Genomic DNA, 22,318 nt, shown 5'->3' with positions numbered 1-22,318 from the left:
TAAATACATGATACCCTTAGGGTGAAACTGCATATAATCTCTCTTTAGCTCTCTTTGTTGTTGTTTGATGGAAAGGAGATTTATTTTTATAGCCCCACATTTGACAACTGGATTTCAGACTTTGTATGTCTGTCTTCCTTCCTCCCTCCCCTCAAAGACCTACTGAATCTCTATGTGTAATGTTAGCATGTATCCTAGTTGGTCTGAAAGAGTTCCAGTTTGCGTCTGCAGACCCATTGTCCGCTGCGGTTAATGCTTCTTTTAACTCTCAAAAGGATTCTGACTTGGTTGTATAATCACCCTAGCCTATGTGTGGCACGCCATTAAGTGCTAGGGGCATCACAGTGAACAAGATACCGCCCCCTTGCCCTCAAAGGATTAAGAACAACACACACAAATAAACAGAAAATTGGGGAAATTTTCACCTGATTTTATTTCCCAAATTTATACGGTATTTCCCTTTGCCTTTTCATTTCTAACTTGTAAAAAAACTTGTAGCAACGATAATCTCCCAGTAGTTGAAGCGTGAATATGAATTGGTAGGATAAAACAGTACATGTTTAACGTTGTGCCAAAATTCCAAAAATGCACAATAGAATGACTGTTTGGGCCAAAAACACACAGTAGGGGGACTTCAAGGAATAGTTTACAATGTCTTATAGGCCAGTTTGCTGGGTTGCTCCTTTCTTAAGTGCAAAATGACATTAAAATATTGTTGGGTTCTCATTCTTAATAATTAAGTGGCTGCCTCTCTCTCCACTAGATTGAAGCTGCCATCCCTTTCTTCAAAAGCCTAAGGTATGCCTGCCCTATAAGTTATGCCTGTTTTCAATATCTCTGAAACTCTAATCAATATATCCCTCTCAAATCCCTCCATCTTTTTCAATTCAATTGATACTTTGAGATTCTGAATTTTAGTAATCTCACCAAAACCAAAAACCAAACCTGCTGCTGTCAAGTCGATTCCGACTCATAGCGACCCTATAGGTCGCTATGAGTTAGTAATCTTAGATAAGCTAAAAGACCACATCTGAGCAGTTTAGTCAGTACATTATTTTTTGAAGTTCCTCTGTTGGTGATTCTTTATCAACCCAACAACAGTGCTGCTAGGGATAATTTGATAGTGCAAAAAATTGATAATGAATTTTCATTTAGGCAAGAAAGGAATTAAATTTATTATCTTTCAAAAATGTCTGCAGGTTATAACAGGAGCAGAGTAAAAATAATAATAATAGGGTATCTTGATTAAGTAGATATTTTTCTACTCATCTGTATGAGGCAAACCATTTCAGATTCTTATGAGTATATGAATACCATATTTTAGGAAAAACTTTAAAAAGAAAAATTTTCAAGTTCTACTAACATTTAACTATAAAAACAGATGCTTTTTTCCAAAGAGCAATTCAAGTTGGTGTTGAATATAGAAAGTTAAAATCTCTATAGAGACAATGAAATCCTAAATGAATATGTAATTTTACAATTAGCTTATGGATTAATTAGTTTCATATGATATGAGATTTTTCTAAAATTTGCTGGGGAAAAAAGTATGCATGTGATATTTATGCCAATCAAATGCTACTTTGAAGTTTAGAATGACTACAAAACAAAAAAAGAAAAAAATAAAATGAGAATTGAGTATTTCTAATTCCAAGCATAAAATGGCCATTTGGAGAAAAGTAAACCATTGTTCCTGCGTTGAACCTTAGTAACCTACAATCAGTGTACTATTTCAGCTCCTTTTTTAGCTTTCCGCTCTTCCCTTTCCTACCTCATGTACCAGGTTTGACTACTGGCAGTTCCATCCATTCACCTTGTATTTTTTTTTACCGCAGTCCTCTTTACTGTTCTTTATTCTATGTCTTTCTCCCTTTCCATCAAGCAAAACTTCAAATTCATCAACAAGTGAGCCTTCCTTTACGAAGCCTTTCCAGGCATGCCAACTCTTTGCTTTGCCAATGAAACAAAACAAACAAAAAAACCAAAACCAAACCAAAACAAAAAACACACTTCTTTCTCCGTGATAAGATAGTAATTTGTACATTTATCTCATTGCCTTACAATTAGTTATTTTCACATTTATTTATCTTACCAGTCTCTGAAGCATCTTGGGAAGGGACTGAATTTTATTCATCTTAAGAGCCCCAATGAGTTAAGCAGTGTCTGGCACAGTGTCAGTATACAGAAATTACTTATTCAAAGACAAAATTAATTGAAACTATGCTTTTATATAGATAGATTAGATAGATAGATAGATAGGTAGATAGATAGATGATAGATAGATAGATAGATAGATAGATAGATAGATAGATAGATAGATAGATAGATAGATAGATAGATAGATAGATAGATAGATAGATAGATGATAGACAGATATAACATGTGTGGTCAATATAAAAGTTAAAAAACTGATTTAAAATCATTGTCTCTTGTTTCTTGATAAAATATATAAGGAAAACTAAGATTCTTTTTAGGTAAATGCTATCTGTATTTTGAAATAAGAATCTATACAGAATAAAAATAGAAAATAACTTAAAAAAAAAAAAAAAACTTAATAGAAGCTATCTAATTTGGCCCTCTGAGAGTTGGTCATCTAGCCAGGCCAACATAGCCATCTAATACATACTCTATACAGTTTATTTTATAAGTCCTTTTTATATTGTTGTAAAGATACACATATAACATTTGCCAATTCAACATTTTTCATTTTGCATGTGTACAATTCAGTGATACGATTACATTAATAATGTTATACATTCATCACCAATGACTATTTCCAAATTTCCTATCAACATAAACAGAAATTTACTGCTTCATAAACAATGACTCGCCTTTTCCTCCTCCCTCCTGTTCCTAACCAAAAAACCAAACCTGTTGCCATAGAGTTGATACCGACTGATACTGACCCAGAGGGCTTCCAGCCAAATGCTTAACCACTGTGCCACCAGGACTCCCTCCTGCCCCTGGTAACCACTAATAAAACTTTGATCTCTATACTTTTGCCTATTTTATATATTTCATATAAGTGAAATCATATAATATTTATCCTTTGTGACTGACTTATTTCACTCAGCATAATGTTTTCAAGGTTCATCCTTGCTGTAACATATTTGGGACTTCATTTCTCTTTATGGCTGAGTACTATATTCTATTTTATTTATGGACTACAATTTGTTTATCCATTCAATTGTCCTTGGACATTTAGGTCATTTCCATCATTTGATTACTGTAGATAGTGCTGCAATGAAAATTGGTGTACACTTGTCCGTTTACATTGCTTCTTTCAAGTCTCTTGGGTATATACTTAAGGTGTGGAATTGCCACGTCATTTTTTTTTTATGATAATTCTATCTTTAACTCTGTGAGGTACCGCCAAACTGTTTTCCACAGTGGCTGTACCATTTTACATTCCTACCAGCAATGGCTAAGGGTTCTGAGTTCTTCTCATCTTTGCCAACATTTGCTGTTTTCCTTTTCTTTTTTTTAATCTTAGTCATCCTGGTAGGAATGGAGTGGTTTCTCATTGTAGTTTTGATTTGCATCTCCAGCTAACTGCTAATGGTGGCATACTGGTTAAAAGCTACGGCTGCTAACCAAGAGGTCGGCAGTTCGAATCTGCCAGGTGCTCCTTGGAAACTCTATGGGGCAGTTCTACTCTGTCCTATAGGGTCGCTATGAGTTAGGAACAACTCGACGGCAATAGGTTTCGTTTTGGTTTTTGAACAGCTAATGATGTTACGAATATTTTCATCTGCTTTTGAGCGATTTGTATATCTGCTTTGTCTATTAGGTCTTTTGTCCATTTTTTTGGTTGGGTTGTCTTTCCGTTGTCAAGTTGTAGGAATTCTTTATATATTCTGGATACTAAATCGTTATCTAATATATGGTTTCACCAGATTTTCTCCCAGTCTGTAGGTTGTTCCTTCACTTTGTTAGTAAAGTCCTTTGTTGAACAAAAGTTTTTAGTTTTGATGAAGTCTAATATATTTTATCTTTTGTTGCTTGTGCTTTTGATGTCAAATCTAAAAATTCACTGTTAAAAACTAGGCTCCAAAACCCTGTCCTGTGTTTTCTTCTAGGAGTTTTACTTCTTACATTCAGGTCCTTGATCCATTTTTGAGTTCATTTTTTAGTATGATATGAGGTATGAGTCCAACTTCATGTTTTGCATATGGATATACAGTTGTCCCAGAACCATTTATTAAAGAGACATTTCAGACTTAGTAACCTTCTCAAAAATCAATCAACTACAGATATGTGGGTTTATTTCTGGACTGTCAACTCTATTTCATTGGTCTGTGTGTATATTATTATACCATTGCCAGACTGTTTTGATTACTGCAGCTGTATAATATATTTTGAAATCAGAAAGTATAAATCATCTTACGTTGTTCTTCTTTAAAATTGCTCTGGTTATTTGGGGGCCCTCTGCCATTTCATATCAATTTGAGGACTAGCTTTTTCCATTTCTGCAAAGAAGGCTGTTGGAATTTTTATCAGGATTGTGTTAAATCTATTGATTGTTTTGGGTAGTATTGCCACCCTAATGATGTTAAGTCCTCCAGTCCACAAACACGAAATGCCTTTCCATTGATTTAGGTCTTCTTTAATCTCTTCCAAGCAGCCCGGTGGCACAGCAGTTAAGTGTTTGGTTGCTAACCAAAAGGTTGGAGGTTTGAACACACCAGCCTTGAAAACCCTATGGGGCAGTTCTACTATAGGGTTGCTATGAGTCAGAAGCTACTCAATGGCAACAGGTTTTTGCTTTTAATCTCTTTCAGCAGTGTTTTATAATTTTCATTGCATAAGTCTTTCATATTATTAAGTTTATACCTAGGTATTTTGTTCTTTAAGATACTACTGTAAATGCAATTATTAATTTCCTTTTCAGATTGCTCACTGCTGGTGTATATAAGTCCAACTAATTTTTGTGTGTTGACATGGTACCCTGCAACTTTGCTGAATTCCTCTGTTAACTCTAGAAGCTTTCTTCTGGATTCTTTGGGATTTTCTAAATAAAGGAGCATGTCATCTGCAAATAAGGATAGCTTTACTTCTTCCTTCCTGATTTAGATAACTTTTATTTCTTTTTACCACCTTAATACTCTGGCTAGGACTTCTAGTACAATATTAAACAGCAGTGGTGAAAGCAAACATCCTTGTCTTGTTCACAATATTAAGGGGAAAGCTCTCAATTTTTCTCCAATGAGTATAATGTCGGCTGTTTGTTTTTCATAAATGCCCTTAATCATACTGAAGAATTTCCCTTTTATACTTAACTTGTTAAGTATTTTTATCGAGAGGGTGTTGAATTTTATCAAATGTCTTTTATGCAGGTTGAAAGGATGATATGGTTCTTCTCCTTTATTCTAGTAATGAGGAGGATTACACTGATTGATTTTCTACTGTTGAACCACCCTTGCATTCCTGGAATAAATCTCTCTTTGTCATGGATAGTTCTTTCAATATGCGGTGGAATTCCTTTTCCTAGTATTCTGTTGAGAATTTTTGTATTATTCATAAGAAATATCACTCTGTAGTTTTCTTTTCTTGTGATGTCTATGTCTGGCTTTGGTATTAGGGTAATGCAGAATGAGCTAGAAAGTGTTCCTTCCTCCTCTATGTTTTGGAAGAGCTTGAGCAGGATTGGTGTTAATTCTTTAAATCGTTGGTAGAATTCCCCAGTGAAGCCATCCGATCCAGGACTTTTTGTTGCTGGGAGGTTTCTGATTACTGATTCATTCTTTACACTTGTTTTGAGTCTCTTGAGATTTTCTATTTCTTCTTGAGTGCATTTAGTTAGATTGTGTGTTTGTGGAAATTTGTCCACTTCACCTAAGTCATCAAGTGTTTTCGCATACAGTTGTTTCATAGTATTCTCTTATGTTCCTTTTTATTTCTACTGAGTCAGTTGTAATATCTGCACTTTCATTTCCTATTTTGATTATTTGCATCTTCTTTTTTTGTCAGCCTAGCTAAAGTTTTGTCTACTTTATTGCTTTTTTCAAAGAACCAACCAATATGTGTGAATGTTCAGTCAATATTGCAGTTTTACATAAGCTTTAAAAATAACAGCACTACGTTGCTGACATATTTAAATTAGGATTAAGGAACCACCTTTTGTACTACATAAATGGCAACCAGGTTATTTTCTACCTTCAATCTTTTCAGTTTGCCTTTGGTCACTGACAGATTATTACCTACATTGCAAGACCTATGAAATCTACTGGTATTATCCAAGATGTATTAAGTCCAGTCATTTTGGCGTCACTAGAAGTTTAGAGAATAAGCTGCCAATTCTATAACATCTTCTCATTGATAAGGGTAAAATTTAAAGGAAACTATGAATAAGGACGACACATATCCCTATCAGTAAGGTACACCCTAACAGGACATCACTGAGGATGGCACTGCATGGCCCTTCTAGTTGGATGGCCTTACTAAATTAACCTACAAGTAAAAGGCAACTGTTGTCCTATAAGGCGCACTTCTCTTTGATAAAAATTGAAAGTAAAAAGTTGTGTCCTTCAAAAAGACATTCTCATATTAATCCCAACTTTAGACAAGTTCACATCACAGGAATGTGTACAGAATTGGGTATTAGGAATGTGAATCATTACAACTTTTTTGCAAAGTAATATGACACTATCTGTTAACATTTAAAATATACAAACCTTTCACCCTATTCTGTTCATCTTCCAAATCTTTCTAAAATTATTTTTAATTATAAATATTCAGTGGCTAGATGTCGCTCTATCATGTTCATTTTTAAAGAATAATTCCTAGTAAGAGAAGAAACATGTCTTATCATTACTATGAATGGTATGTAGGATAATTATATGCATTCAAGTGTTTACTTGCAATGCAAGTATATGTATATGGGTAAATTAGGTTAAGGATTTATGATTTATTTAAAGGTTTCTCAAAATAAATAGTTATGAAATATTCAGAATGTAATTTTTCTGTACATCACAGATTGAACATTATTCTTTCTACTATGCGTTTTTCTTTCTCATTTATAAATATACACATATCCATTTCAAAAGAAAACATTTCAAAATGCAAATATAAGTCAATAGAGTTTATATTATAAAACTAATTGAGTGGCACTGAATCATTATTTTAATTTCTAGAACATCTACATTGTAGACACAAAAAAGATACATGAATAATCACATACCTCAACTTGAAAAAAAAGTTTTAATTATTTTTCTCTATATTCAATGTAGAAGATGTTGGAAAAAATGCTTTTATGTGCTATGCCATTTATCTATATTCTCTTACTTCCTTTATTTTCAGTTTCTTTTTTAATTTACATTTTACTTTCTAATTATATTCCCATCATATTGACCTCTGACTTTCTAAGTTTATACTCACTACTAAGTTAGTGAAAATATTAATTGGTATCCCACTTAATGAGAATTTTGGTAATTCAAGCACAGCTTCTAGTTTTCCTATTTCATCTATTCAAATGGGGTACTTAAAACAATGATACAAATATAAATAAAACACAGCACCAGCTTCTATTTGTTCAAAATTTAGCAGTATGAATGTGAAAAATACGTATAAATAAAAACTCTAAATCAAGGGAGTATGTGAAAATGTCATAAAAACGATAAAAGGGGAGACTGTGTGACCAGCTTTGTAGTGTGTCACAAAAGAAATACAAAAGTATAAGAAAATTCCTTGTCCTTAAGACATCTGGAATTTTGTAAAGATAAGACAGAAGACAATAAGTAATGCCATGATAATGATGACACTAGTAAAAAAAAAAATAATAATAACAATTAAAAATAGCATTTATCCCTTGTTTCTCTTTGGCAGGCAGTTTACATATTTTATTACATTTAATATTTACAACAATATTTATTTTACAAACGAGTAAAATAAGTAGAGCACTAAATAATTTGTTCAAGATTACAAGTAGTGAAGCTTAAATTTTAAGTAAGGTTTGTCTGATCTAAAGGTACATACTGTTAAGTTCTGTGCTACATTACCTCCAAAAAGGAGTTCAGAATATTCTATTAGAAATTTTAAAAAGGCTGAAGTAGTCCTGAAAGAATTCATACATGGATTTTGCTATGACTTGGATTCTTAAGGCAGGGTTATATTTAGATATGGTGAAGAAAGAGGGAGGATATTTTGGACGAGAAAAAAGCATGGGGACTGGGATGAACAGTGGTGTCACTAGGGTTGGTGTCACCCAGTGCAGTAACTAAAGGTGTCACCTCCCCCCTCCGTGGGCAGGGACAGCAGGGAAATCTTCCCTAGTCCACACACAGCTCAGTGCCCTGCCTCCCACGTCTCCCTGCAGTTCTTTCCCTCTTCCACTGGCCAAGGTAGGGACCCTCTTCTCTGCACAGTGGCGGGTACCATGGCCCAGCCACCTGCATTCTGGCAAGTAAAGGGGGGGGGTGACGAGTTACTGGGTGACAGATGACACCAACCCTAGTGATGCCAGCTGCTGGAGACCCTAGGGTCATTTTGGTATCACCCCTCTGACAATGTCATGGGGTGCTGTTCCCACCCCTGTACCCACATAGTGATGACACTGGAGATGAATAAGAACTTTTTTAATATTTCACTTACACTTAAAATATATTTAAACTTTTTACTAATTCACAGTAGGCTTGCTCACAGTAAAACTTTTTTTTTAATAATTTTTATTGTGCTTTAAGTGAAAGTTTACAAATCAAGTCAGTCTGTCACATATAAACTTATATACACCTTACTACATACTCCCATTTACTCTCCCCCTAATGAGTCAGCCCGCTCCGTCCTTCTAGTCTCTCCTTTCGTGACCATTTTGCCAGTTTCTAACCCTCTCTGCCCTCCCATCTCCCCTCCAGACAGGAGATACCAACACAGTCTCAAGTGTCTACCTGATACAAGTAGCTCACTCTTCATCAGCATCTCTCTCTAACCCATTGTCCAGTCCCTTCCACGTCTGATGAGTTGTCTTCAGGAATGGTTCCTGTCCTGGGCCAATGGAAGGTTTGGGGACCATGACCGCTAGGATTCTTCTAGTCTCAGTCAGACCATTAAGTCTGGTCTTTTTATGAGAATTTGGGGTCTGCATCTCACTGTTCTCCTGCTCCCTCAGGGGTTCTCTGTTGTGCTCCAAGTCAGGGCAGTCATCGGTTGTGGCCAGGCACCATCTAGTTCTTCTGGTCTCAGGATGATGTAAGTCTCTAGTTCATGTGGCCCTTTCTGTCTCTTTGGCTCATAGTTATCATGTGATCTTGGCGTTCTTCATTCTCCTTTGATCCAGATGGGTTGAGACTCATTGATGCATCTTAGATGGCCGCTTGTTAGCATTTACGACCACAGACGCCACATTTCAAAGTAGGATGCAGAATGTTTTCTTAATAGAATTTATTTTGCCAATTGACTTAGATGTCCCCTGAAGCCATAGTCCCCAAACCCCTGCCCTTGCTCTGCTGACCTTTGAAACATTCAGTTTATCCCGGAAACTTCTTTGCTTTTGGTCCACTCCAGTTGAGCTGACCTTCCCTGTATTGAGTGTTGTCCTTCCCTTCACCTAAAGTAGTTCTTATCTACTATCTAATCAGTAAATAACCCTCTCCCACCCTCCCTCCCTCCCCCCTCTCATAACCACAAAACAATGTGTTCTCAGTTTGTACTATTTCTCAAGATCTTGTAACAGTGGTCTTATACAATATTTGTCCTTTTGCATCTGATTAATTTCACTCAGCATAATGCCTTCCAGGTTCCTCCATGTTATGAAATGTATCACAGATTTGTCACTGTTCTTTATCGATGGGTAATATTCCATTGTGTGAATATACCATAGCTTATTTAACCATTCATCCATTGATGGACACCTTGGTTGCTTCCAGCTTTTTGCTATTGTAAACAGTGCTGTAATAAACATGGGTGTGCATATTATCTGTTCCTGTAAAGGCTCTTATTTCTCCTATTCCAAGGAGTGGGATTTCTGGGTTGTACAGTAGTTTTTTTTTCTAACTTTTTAAGAAAACGCCAGATGGATTTCCAAAGCGGTTGTACCATTTTACATTCCCACCAGCAGTGTATAAGAGTTCCAATCTCTCCATAGCCTCTCCAACATTTATTATTTTGTATTTTCTGGATTAATGCCAGCCTTGTTGGAGTGAGATGGAATCTCATCGTAGTTTTCATTTGCATTTCTCTAATGGCTAATGATCGAGAGCATTGTCTCATGTATCTGTTAGCTGCCTGAATATCTTCTTTAGTGAAGTGCGTGTTCATATCCTTTGCTCACTTTTTGATTGGGTTGTTTGTCTTTTTGTGGTTGAGTTTTAACAGCATCATATAGATTTTAGAGATCAGGCACTGGTCGGAGATGTCATAGCTGAAAATTTTTTCCCAATCTGTAGGTGGTCTCTTTACTCTTTTGGTGAAGTCTTTAGATGAGCATAGGTGTTGGATTTTTAGGAGCTCCCAGTTATCTGGTTTCTCTTCGTCATTTTTAGTAATGTTTTGTATTCTGTTTATGCCTTGTATTAGGGCTCCTAAGGTTGTCCCTATTTTTTCTTCCATGATCTTTATCGTTTTAGTCTTTATGTTTAGGTCTTTGATCCACTTGGAGGTAATTTTTGTGCATGGTGTGATGTATGGGTCCTGTTTCATTTTTTTGCAAATGGATATCCAGTTATGCCAGCACCATTTGTTAAAAAAGACTATCTTTTCCCCAATTAACTGACAATGGGCCTTTGTCAAATATCAGTTGCTCATATGTGGATGGATTTATATCTGGGTTCTCAATTCTGTTCCATGGGTTTATGTGCCTGTTGTTGTACCAGTACCAGGCTGTTTTGACTACTGTGGCTGTATAATAGGTTTTAAAATCAGGTAGAGTGAGGCCTCCCACTTTCTTCTCCTTTTTCAGTAATGCTTTACTTATCCGGGGCTTCTTTCCCTTCCACATGAAGTTGGTGATTTGTTTCTCCATCACATTAAAAAATGTCATTGGAATTTGGATTGGAAGTGCATTGTATGTATAGATGGCTTTTGGTAGAATAGACATTTTTACTATGTTAAGTCTTCCTATCCACGAGCAAGGTATGTTTTTCCACTTAAGTAGGTCCCTTTTAGTTTCTTGCACTAGTACTTTGTAGTTTTTTTTGTATAGGTCTTTTACATCTTTGGTAAGATTTATTCGTAAGTATTTTATCTTCTTGGGGGCTACTGTGAATGGTATTGATTTGGTTATTTCCTCTTCGATGTTCTTTTTGTTGATGTAGAGGAATCCAAGTGATTTTTGTATGTTTATCTTGTAACCTGAGACTCTGCTGAACTCTATTATTTTCAGTAGTTTTCTGGAGGGTTCCTTAGGGTTTTCTGTGTATAAGATCATGTCATCTGCAAATAGAGATAATTTTACTTCTCCCTTGACAATCCAGATGCCCTTCATTTCTTTGTCTAGCCTAATGGCTCTGGCTAGGACAGTAAAGCTTTTTATGGGCTATTTTAATTGTGAGAGAAGCAAACGGCAGTCTCTTTTCCTTTTCTTAGAGTATAATGCCTGCATCTGAACAGAACTAAGTTCCGGTAGGAAAACCTGGTGGTGTAGTGGTTAAGAGCTACAGCTGCTAACCAAAAGGCTGCCAGTTCTAATCCATTAGGTGCTCCTTGGAAACCCTGTGGGGCAGTTCTACTTTGTCCTATAGGGTTGCTATGAGTCGGAATCAACTGGACGGCAACGGGTTTGGTTGTTTTAAGTTCAGATAATAAACATTCATTAGAAAAATATTGTCATTTTTGTGTACTTGGGGGAAAGACTAACCTTTACGATCTGCATGGATTTTAGTGACAGATAATCGCCATATTTTATTGGGTCAAAACCATAAATTTAATTTTTTTCTGGTTACCTTCAATACAAGTGCTTTCCCTATAAAAGGCAAGGAAAGACATTTGCTTACCTTGTATCACATGTGAATTGTCTTTCAAGAAGAAATTATATAGGTATTTGGGAATAAAAGCAGACATACACGCATATGCCAAGGCTAAGACAGAATAAAACAAAGGCAGATAACAAATTAGTTAAAGGTGTAAATGCCTAGCAGCCATCTACTTCACTTAGTACATATTCCTGGAGTCTGCTGTTAAGTAACAATTATGATAATAAGTGCTGGAAAAACAAAAATAAGGAAAAAAAGTCTCTACCTTTTAAAACAGGAAATATTATGCACGAAAAAAAAATAACTACTCTAGGAACTTTTCAATTTCAAACTACCATGGCACTCATTATACTTCACAATAATAAAAGCCTTTATTACCTGAACTTCATAAAATATTTTCATCTCTAAACATGATTATTATTAATGAGTTACACAAACCTCATGATTCTTAATTACTGTTGATACAAACAAAAGAGTGTGAAAACTATAGATTCAGTAATGCTAGTCATCAATTACAGCTTCAAACATAGATTTCTTACTATTCTAGGATCAATACTTATGATAATGGGCTATGCCTAACTATAGCAAAAATTTTAGTCTAGGTTAATGAGTCATAATATCAGAGAACAGTGCATTTTTAAAACCATTCAAATAGTGAATTTCGTTTCTCTAGGGTTATACTATCTCCACCCAGTTCTACAAGTGTATGCAAATTCTAATGATATGCATAAGAATTTGAAAAGATGGTGATTCTGGAATTGAGGCTTCTTGGGATTCGAGCTCTACATGGTAACATGCTCTATATGTGATAGCATTAGGGATATGGGACTTGAGTCAATTCAATTTAACAAATATTTATTGAAGAGTCTTCTATAAAAAAGGCATTATAGTAGAGGAGAATAAAAAAACCTGTTATAACAAAGCTGGCAACCAAAAAAGAGTTAACATATTAGTATATAAATAACCATAATACAAGACAGATACAAGATTTCCTGAAATGTAAAGTGTTGTTTGGGATCAGAAAAAAAAAAAAAAGCCTTCATTAAGGAGGTGGCATTTGATATGGTAGGCTTTGGAGATACAAGAATAAGGGAAAAAAAAAGGGAAAAGGCAGCCAATATTCATTTCTTTACAAATTCTTTAGAAAGTATACTTAGCCTAAAATCTAATAATTTCTTCAGAAGTCAGAATTTTCTCTAAAGTTTCATAAAAATGGTCACTAAAGGGGTTGGTGAATGCATTTAGAATAATTAGCCAGTTTCTTCCAAAATTTCTAGTCACTTCTTGGTCATAATTGAAGAACTTCAATAATGAATTAATTCTTAAAATTCTTTAAAATAAATCTGAGAGATTATTTCACAGAAATTTGTGGTACCTACTGTGGAGAGTGCAAGAATGTTAAATAAAGAACCACTCATGTTTGATTAAATATACAGAATAATATAGAGAATGATTATTTAAATGAAAAGAGGCTTACCTTCATTATTAAAATTTAAATATAGGAATGGAGCACAAAGTGAGTCAAGACCTGGTGGTGGAGGATAGGGAGAAAGGTGTTCAATGAATATATTTCAGTAGAATTGTAGATATATACCTTACTCAGGTCTCTGTATTACCTCTATGTAGACTGAGCACTGTAAGTATTACCCATCCAGAAGTGTATTTCCTTATGAGTTACTCTGATCAGCAAGTGATTGTGTTTGGCACTTAATAACTGCCCAATACATATTAACTCTTATTATTATCAATATTGCTGAGTGAAGAGAGGAGCATAATAATAGAGAAATATAAAAATGTCAGAAGGCCTGCGATACAGTTGTTTCATCTCTGACCCTAACTGTGTGGTCTTGGCAATCATTTTAACATCTCCAAGCAAGTTTTCATATTTAGGGGATGCAGATTTGCCCTATACGTTTCTTTGGGATTATGAAAAAAAAAAAAAACTTCAAAAAGTTATGAAGTGAAATACAAATATATGGCTTATTTCTTTTATTAATAATAATCCTGCTCGTATGTCGTTATATTGAGAGAAAGTACATATAATTATTAGGAAGATATAGAACTCTTCTAAAATGGACAGATTTAGTAAAAATAATAACTTCATTTTAAGTACAGCCAGTAAGAAATCAACAGAGAACTTAAATATAAGAACTACTATTCAGAACAACATACTTAAAAATAGGGCTGGATAGAATAAGTTTCTCATTCATGAATTTATTAGTAACCACAAAAATTATAATGGCAAAAGCAAATTTCAAAGATATGAGCATTAAAAGATACTAATAAATAAAAAAAGAGATAATAAAATGAACAGTTTTGGATGATATCCTATTCTCTAAACTTCTAATAACCATGATAAGCATAGATTGGTAAATCATTAAATGTCAAGAATCTCAAATAATCAAAAATTATTTATGCATAAAATTATTTTATTATATCCTTAAGTGTTGAAAAAATTATCTACAAAGATTACAACAGCACCAGTCTTTACACTTTCCTAATCAATGTGATGGTAAGATGCCCCATTTTAAATAACATGCATTTAAATTACATCCATCTGCTAGATATTCAAAGTATTTTTTTAAAAAAGTTCTCATATAAACCCCTATTATAAAAAATTAATCATAGCTTTTTTTTTAGTGCTGACTTTTTCTCAAAGCCAAAGATGTTTGATATTTTAATTTTTAAAATCGACAGTCATGCAACATTTTCTTAATTACAGGAGTCTTAATAAGCAGGGGAGAAAAAAAAGTTACCTTGCCAATACACAAGATCAGGATGGGATACTACCCAGGCTTTCAATACACGCCTGAATTTTGCATGACCTTCTGGTGACGACAACAGTTCATCATATTGATGACAACGAGGAATATCTACTTCAATCTGTAAAGTACCAAAATAATATGGTGAAACTATAACAGAGTGATCTCTTAAAAAGCTCAAGATAAGGAAAAAAAGGAGACATTATAATAGGAATCTCAGAACAGATCACCTTCATAATCCTGGTGCCTACAGTTTTTGAAGTTTATATTAATTCTCTGAAAACACCAGAGAAGTCTTACATATACTTAAACAGGACAAACAGACCATTCTAGTCTTTAAAAAAAGGTATGTATTAATATAGTTTTAAATAATATCTTCCTTTACAACTAGTCTAAATATAGGGCAAATTCTTCATATGAAGAATTATAATTATTAAAAAATGTTACTTGGTCTAAACTTCTTTAAGGAACAGTCCTAACTCACTAATTTATAAGCATAAGAGCTATTCTCACCCTATCACCACATGTATATGACAACTGCTGAATATTCAAATTAAATGAAGAAAATCTCATGTATTTCTATAATTTAAAAAATTTGGCAGAATTATCTTAGATTGCTTAAGAAAATCTAAATCTTACTTGTCTATCTGTAGGAATTGGAGTGTCTTTATCAATTGCATCATACTTGGCATGAATAGCCCCCTGCAAAAAATAACAGAAGGTATATTAATTCATCAGAATTCTTAATAAGTTATTACTGTATGAAAAATTTAATTCTTATACACATGTATATTTGAAAATCTACCCAATTACAGATAAGCACATTCAAACTCAAGATTCTTTTACAGAAATTCTCTACATCTTTGACTATCTGTAATGAAGGTCTGTGATAGATGACAATTTGCCATTCAGCTGAGGTAGACATTTGACCTATATACACCAGAAGGCAAGTGTGTTGCAATAAGTCAGTTAGCTTATGCGTATGTTTAGTCAGCCTCCCACTCCACAACACAACACAGCCTTGTGGTTCTCTATTCATTGTTATCTCATACATAGTAACTGTCATAAAGAAATAAAAACATTGTTTTTATTTTTTTGAGAGGAGTGTCATCCCAGAAGAAATTTTCCTATTAAAGTTTGTAATAAAAGCGAAAATAAAATGCAACTCTTTAAACAGATGGTACTTCAGCACCAGGAAAGAGAAGCCCAGGGATAAATTAAGAAACGGAATAACAGGCAGATACAGAGTCATTAAGGGACTAAAGTGGTCATTTACATTTTTCAGTTACAGTGTTACAGGAGGGATATATCACTTTAAACCACTGCAAATTTTGGTCATGTTCTATTGGACCAATCATGAAATAATTCTTATTACCCTTAGTTTATTTTACTGTCATGGTACAGAAAGAGCCAGGGATTTGAAGTATAAATTCTGACATTAAATAGCTCTATCACCTTCTCTGGGACATCTATTAGAGATCTGGACAACCTGACCTCAGAAGTCCTCTTGAATTTTAGCACTATGTGGTTCTACAACAATAGGCATTCTTGTAAACAACCAAAATCAAAGATCTTTGTAGACTCTCATCAAGGGAATCAGAAATGAAGAAAGGAAATTCCTCCAACAGAGAGTTAAAAAGCATTAAAAATATTTTAGAAAATTATGTTAGTGATTTTGACAGGACAGAAATTGAAGTTCTTCCAGATTTAGAACTTTTTTATAAATAGGCACTCATATTCCTAAATGAGCATACTTTATAAGCAGGACTATATAACTGTAACTGATGTATATTCTTAAAATATTTTCTGATTTTAAAATAATCAAAATATTTTTCTGAGTGCCATTACGGAGATATTAAACAGCATAAATCTAACAAATTTTCAATGATATTTTTCTACTCTATTCTATTCCATTCCATTCCATCTCTTCCCATCCATCCCATCCTACCTTACTCTATTCTTCCATAGCTTTTGCTTAAAATTGTAAATATTATTAGTGTTCATATTTTAGTACATATTTTTTTTTTAACATCTTGAAAACTAAGCATCAGGAAAGCACTATTCATCTTCATACTGTCTTAGCACTAATGATCTGCTTCAATCAGCTGACTTACCTACAATTTTCTTTATTCATCTTCATACTGTCTTAGCACTAATGATCTGCTTCAATCAGCTGACTTACCTACAATTTTCTTTCTTACCTCAACTCCTAGAAGAGCAGCCCAGGTTAAACCTCTCATAAGAGGAGGAATGTCAACTCTTGCTTCTTTCCAGATTTGATTTTTTTTATATGGATAAGCCTATATATAAAAAAAAAAAAATAGTATGAAGAAAATAAATGAAAAAGTACCTCAAATTATCAAGTGTCATCTTTTAGGCTAGACAGTTCTGAACACACATAAAGTTGATGGTCACCTGTAATAAATTTCTAAGTATCTGAAATTACTGTGTCTGTGTTATTAATACCTATAAATAAGTAGTGGAATGGTTTCCTAGCCCCCTGAATATCCTGTATACTACAATTAAAGATAGGAGCTGATTCTATTTCTTTTCCATCATTCCCTTCTATTTTGTGCTCTGGGGGAATTATGAGTAAGTCATATGGAGGATTGTGATCCCTGGTGGCACAATGGTAAAGCATTTGGCTACTAATGGAAAGGCTGGCAGTTTGAACTCACCCAGTGGCTCCATGGGAGAAAGACTTGGTGGTCTGCTCCCATAATGATAACAGCCTAGGAAACCCTGTGGGGTAGCTGTGCCCTGTCACATGGGATTGCTGAGTCAAAATCAACTCAACAGCACCTAACAACAACAATAATATATCCTTGTATATAATATGGAAACCCTGGTGGTGTGGTGGTTAAGTGCTACGGTTGCTAACCAAAGGGTCGGCAGTTCAAATCCACCAGGCGCTCCTTGGAAACTCTATGGGGCAGTTCTACTCTGTCCTATAGCGTCTCTATGAGTCGGAATCGACTCAACAGCTCTGGGTTTGGTTTGGTTTTTGGTATATAAATTTGTCCATGCTTTGAATAACTCCTTTAGAAGAGATTTCTAGGAGACCATTACTAAGACAAAGGGTATGGGTGTTGTTAAGGCTCTTAATATGTACTTTTAAATTGCTATACAGATTGTTTCAATCAATTTACGCTTATTCCAGCAGAATGAGAACTTCAATCTCATTTTACATTTGTGCACATTTCTTATTGGCATGCAAAAAAATCCAATTTCTTTTTTTTTTCCATTCCTAGTGAAGATGACATTTTTAACTGATTTGCTGACCAATTTTATTTCTATTATGTCCTATTGGTATTTTGTCTTATTGATTTTTAAATATTCCTTCTCTATCACGATCTTGTAAATATATTCCCACACCTTATTTTTATTTTTAAATTTTATTTATATTAGCACATATCATTTTTACAATTAAGGTTAATCAAGAAAAACAGGTCATTAGAAACAGTGCTCTCATGATATCAAGATCCCCTAAGAATTAATGATGAAATAAAAAAAAAGGATTGTACATGGCCTTTGGTAATGCTTTTGTAGAATCTCTACCTTTAGTAGCCTGTCAAAGAGAATAATTCTGTTCAGCTGGTACTCTGTGTCCCTCTCTCGAATGATTAAAGGGAGAGTGGCAGCTGCAGACAATTCATTATTGCTGTTTGAATGAGGTAAATTAGACTGGCTGTAAAAGAGAAACAAAAGCAGAAGAGTTGACATAAAGTATAAAATTTTAACAAAACCAGAACAGTATCTAAAATTAGGTTTTTATGTTCTACTTAGGAAACAGTCTTCAAAGAATATGTACAGATTTCTTATCAATCTAATATAAACTGAAAAGCAGTATAAGTGTAAAAGGAAACTACGAAACTATGTATACTCACTCATCTTCAAGTAATGGGTAAAATGCTTCCCCACCAACATCTTTTAATCTCTGTGAATTTAAAGAGAAAATATTTATGCCTGAGTATCTGAGGCAGCAACACTAAACTGTACCTCAAAGGCAAAATAATGTGGAAATTATGAATTTACAAAGGTACTGAGAACAGTATAAAATAGAACCTAAATTATCTGTCTTAAGTGGGGAAGTGTACCATGCCTCTACTGAATAAGGTTCAGCTGTAAAGTATAGCTTTGCTTTTTGTTTTTCCCCCCTCCAGTATCTCCCATAAATGTTACAGACCTATTACGATATTTTTCCAGAGTTCAGAATTACTAACATTATAAAATTAAGTAAATGAATAAAATATATTTAAGTTATACAAAGGAAAATTATAAGTAAAAAGGTACTTTAATACATATGCCTTAATTTAAAATCCAAGTTAGACTTACATTTGCTTTGACATTAATACAAACTAAGACAAAAGTAAGGTGGTAGTTAAAAAGAATTCAGAAGAATTTCTCACATACATAGTTTGAATATTTATGATTTAAATAGTTGACAAGTCTACTAACAAAATTCAGCTCTGTTAATTATTTTCCTCACAAAGTCATACTGACTGTTGCTCCCAGTAATAACGTTGACTACAGCCAGATTTGTAGGTATTCTTCTAAAACTTAAGAGGGCAGGCAGTAGAATAAAATGATAGACACATCCTGAGCAGGGTGATTAAAATTAATGCCATCGGCCTGCGGTGCTCTGCTCTTTAGTTCAACTTCCGACTTGAAGGCAGAGCATCTGCTTTTCTGGGGGCTGACAGAGGTTCACGTGCTATGTGTAGCCTGCACTGATTCTCTCTTGATTAGAGTCACTGTGCACTCACCCGTGTGAGTTGTTCCCAGAATTTTAGAAGCCAAAGAAAAATCTTTTACCCAACACTGAGAATTTGGCAAACACTGGGTTTACACCTGATTTTTTTTCTAAAAGTTGAAGTGCTATGCACTTATTCTACTTTACCTTTAAACCTTTGTGTATTTATTTCATAAACTGAAATTTTTAGTAGGGAAACAAGGTTTTTCCAAATTTTACCGAATTATTAATACATGCATTTTTTTTTTTAAGAATTTAGGTTTTACTGTCCTGAATGTCATAATTACAAGTATCTTTTCTGTTTTTCTTCCAATTAAAAATTTAGAATATTAAGGTTAAGTATAGGGTAAAAATACTTAGAAAATTATAAGGTAAAATTATTATTTGGCTCCTATATTATTTAAAGAGCCATGGAAACCTTGGTGGTGTAGCGGTTAAGAGCTACTGCTACTAACCAAAAAGTTGGCAGCTCGAATCTACCAGGTGCCCCTTGGAAACCCTGAGGCAGTTCTACTCCGTCCTATAGGGTCACTATGAGTCAAATCAATTTGACGGCAACAGGTTAAGCACCCAGCTCCTAAACAAAACGTTGGCAATTCAAACTCACCAGCTGCTATGTGGGAGAAAAGACCTGGTGAGCTGCCTAGGATCTCTAACAGGCAGTTCTACTCTTCCTATAGTGTTGCTATGAGTTGAAACCTACTTGATGGCACACAACAACAACATATTATTTAAAAAAGGAAAATAATAACATTTTTTCTAAATAATGATAGGAAAAAAGTATTTACATTTCAAAATTTGATGTGAGGGAATTAAGGCAGTAAAATTGAAACCCAGCTTAGGAACTTGGATTTCATTTAAATTAAAATAAAGAGTAAAACCAAATCAGTTGAAACCATATATTTCAGATGCAGTTTATTGTTTTCTGCCTTGTACTGCTATTTATTTTGTCTACTGTACATAATCTTTTTCAAAGAGAATATAAATTCATTGTATCGAGTAGTAATAATTACATATTTTAATTTTCGGTTCCAGGCATTATAGCAAACAAGAGGTTCTAATAACCTCCTAATATATAATACATAAAATATTAAATGACTGGTTAAGCCAAAAAATTAAGGTAAATTCAGTGATATCAGAAACAAATCTGGGCCTACTGAGAAAGGAGATGAGTTAGCACTAAAATATACTAATGACTGTACCCTGAAGTTTTATAGCATAGTGAGACAAAGTCTTGGGCCTGTATATAACAAGCAACCAGACTGGAGAAGACCCTGCTAAGACCAGATAAAGAAACAACTGGGGCAGGGAAAGGGGGTGCCCTAGCCCAGAGGTTGACAACAAGAGAAATTACCTATTTTAGCCTTCTTTATGAATTGTTAAAATAAAAAGCCTGTCTGAGAAACCTGTGGTCACTGGCTAGACCTAACATGGGTTTGGGGCCTGAATTTACACTATTTGCATTGTCACCGCACTTACTGGAACCAGGCACTTGGCAGAATGTTTTTATTTTTTTTACCCTAAATCCAGTCCTGAAAAAATTCTCAGAGTTATAAATATATGAAATTAAGAGAAATAAACTAAAACTACAAAACACAAAAGGAAACAAGTCACCATGAACAAGAAACAGGGAAAATAACAAACAAGACTGATTGCCAAAGACAAAGATACCACAAAAAAAGAAAACTATAGACCAATATCCCTTACAAATATAAATATAAAAATCCTCAAAAAAAAAAAAATACCAGCAAACTAAATCTAAAAACACTTTAAACATTACACACCATGATCAAATGGGTTTTATTCCACAAATGCAAGGGTGGTTCCACATTAGAAAATCAATCGACATATTACACTACATTAATGGAACCAAGGTAAAAAAAAAAAAAATCATCTCAGTGCAGAAAAGACATTAGATAAAATTCAACACCCTTTCATGATAAAAACACTCAACAAGAGAGCAATAGAAGGGAAATTACTCAATATAATAAAGAGTACTTATGAAAAACTCTCAGCTAACACCATGCTGAATGGAGAAAGGCAGGGCTTTCTCATTAAGATCAGCCGTAAGACATGGCTGTCTACTCTCACCATTGCTACTCAGCATTATACTGGAAGTCCCATTCAAAGCACTTAGGCTAGAAAAAAAATAACAGGTATCCAAACGGGGAACAAAAAAGTAAAACCATTCCTTTTCACAGACAACATGATCCTATCCATAGAAAACCCAAAGATTACACAAGAAAGCTACTGTAAGAAATAAATTCAGCAAAGAGGCAGGATACAAGGTTAACACACAAAAATCAGTCAGGTTTCCTATATATAGTAAAGAGCAAATAGAAAAGGGAATTAAGGAAACATTAGCATTTAAAATAGCATCCAAAAAAAATTAAGTACACAGGAAAAAATTTTACCAGGAGGGTAAAAGACTTGTATACAGAAAACTATTAAAGATTAATAGAAGAAATTGAAGAAGACCTAAATAACTGGAAGGACACTTCATGTTTATGGATTGGAAGGCTTAACAAAGCAAAGATGTCAATACCCAAAGCAATCTATAAATTCAGTGCAATCGTCATCTAAGTTCCAATAGCCTTTTTTGCTGAAATGGAAAAGCCAATTCTCAAATTTATATGAAGGGACAAGTGACCCTAACTAGCTAAAGCAATCTTCAAGAAAAAGAATAAAGTAGGAGGACTCACACTTCCTGATTTTAAAACATATTATAAAACTATAATAATTAAAACAGTCTGGTACTGTTTTATAGGTATCTATATCAATTTTTTTTTTATATCAATAGTATAGATATCTGTATCAATGGGATATACATCCATATTAATGGAATAGAATTGAGAGTCCAGAAATATCAAAAAAGGGAAAAGACAACCTATGGATTGGGAGAA

The 22,318-nt window shown here is 34.1% G+C and overlaps 1 protein-coding gene across 13 annotated transcripts in view; it reads right to left on the bottom strand.

The window, feature by feature from the left end:
- TBCK (TBC1 domain containing kinase) overlaps positions 1 to 22,318 on the bottom strand; it is a 284,662-nt gene that overhangs the window by 167,033 nt on the left and 95,311 nt on the right. For 12 of the 13 annotated variants that reach the window (XM_064285475.1, XM_064285476.1, XM_064285474.1 and 9 more), the window contains 7 exons: positions 18,550 to 18,599; positions 18,221 to 18,350; positions 16,864 to 16,962; positions 15,302 to 15,364; positions 14,657 to 14,783; positions 13,378 to 13,428; positions 11,922 to 12,005 (listed from right to left, as the gene is read on the bottom strand). In XM_064285475.1, coding sequence (XP_064141545.1) covers positions 11,922 to 12,005; positions 13,378 to 13,428; positions 14,657 to 14,783; positions 15,302 to 15,364; positions 16,864 to 16,962; positions 18,221 to 18,350; positions 18,550 to 18,599 — 604 coding nt within the window. Of the gene's footprint in view, positions 1 to 10,654; positions 11,362 to 11,921; positions 12,006 to 13,377; positions 13,429 to 14,656; positions 14,784 to 15,301; positions 15,365 to 16,863; positions 16,963 to 18,220; positions 18,351 to 18,549; positions 18,600 to 22,318 lie in introns of those variants that run through there. The other variant, XM_064285478.1, reaches the window with a different exon arrangement.

This window comes from Loxodonta africana, chromosome 5, assembly GCF_030014295.1.
Source record: "Loxodonta africana isolate mLoxAfr1 chromosome 5, mLoxAfr1.hap2, whole genome shotgun sequence".
Classification (NCBI taxonomy): domain Eukaryota; kingdom Metazoa; phylum Chordata; class Mammalia; order Proboscidea; family Elephantidae; genus Loxodonta; species Loxodonta africana.
The sequence above is the reverse complement of the archived record's forward strand: the minus strand, read 5'-3'. Positions and strand labels throughout refer to the sequence as shown.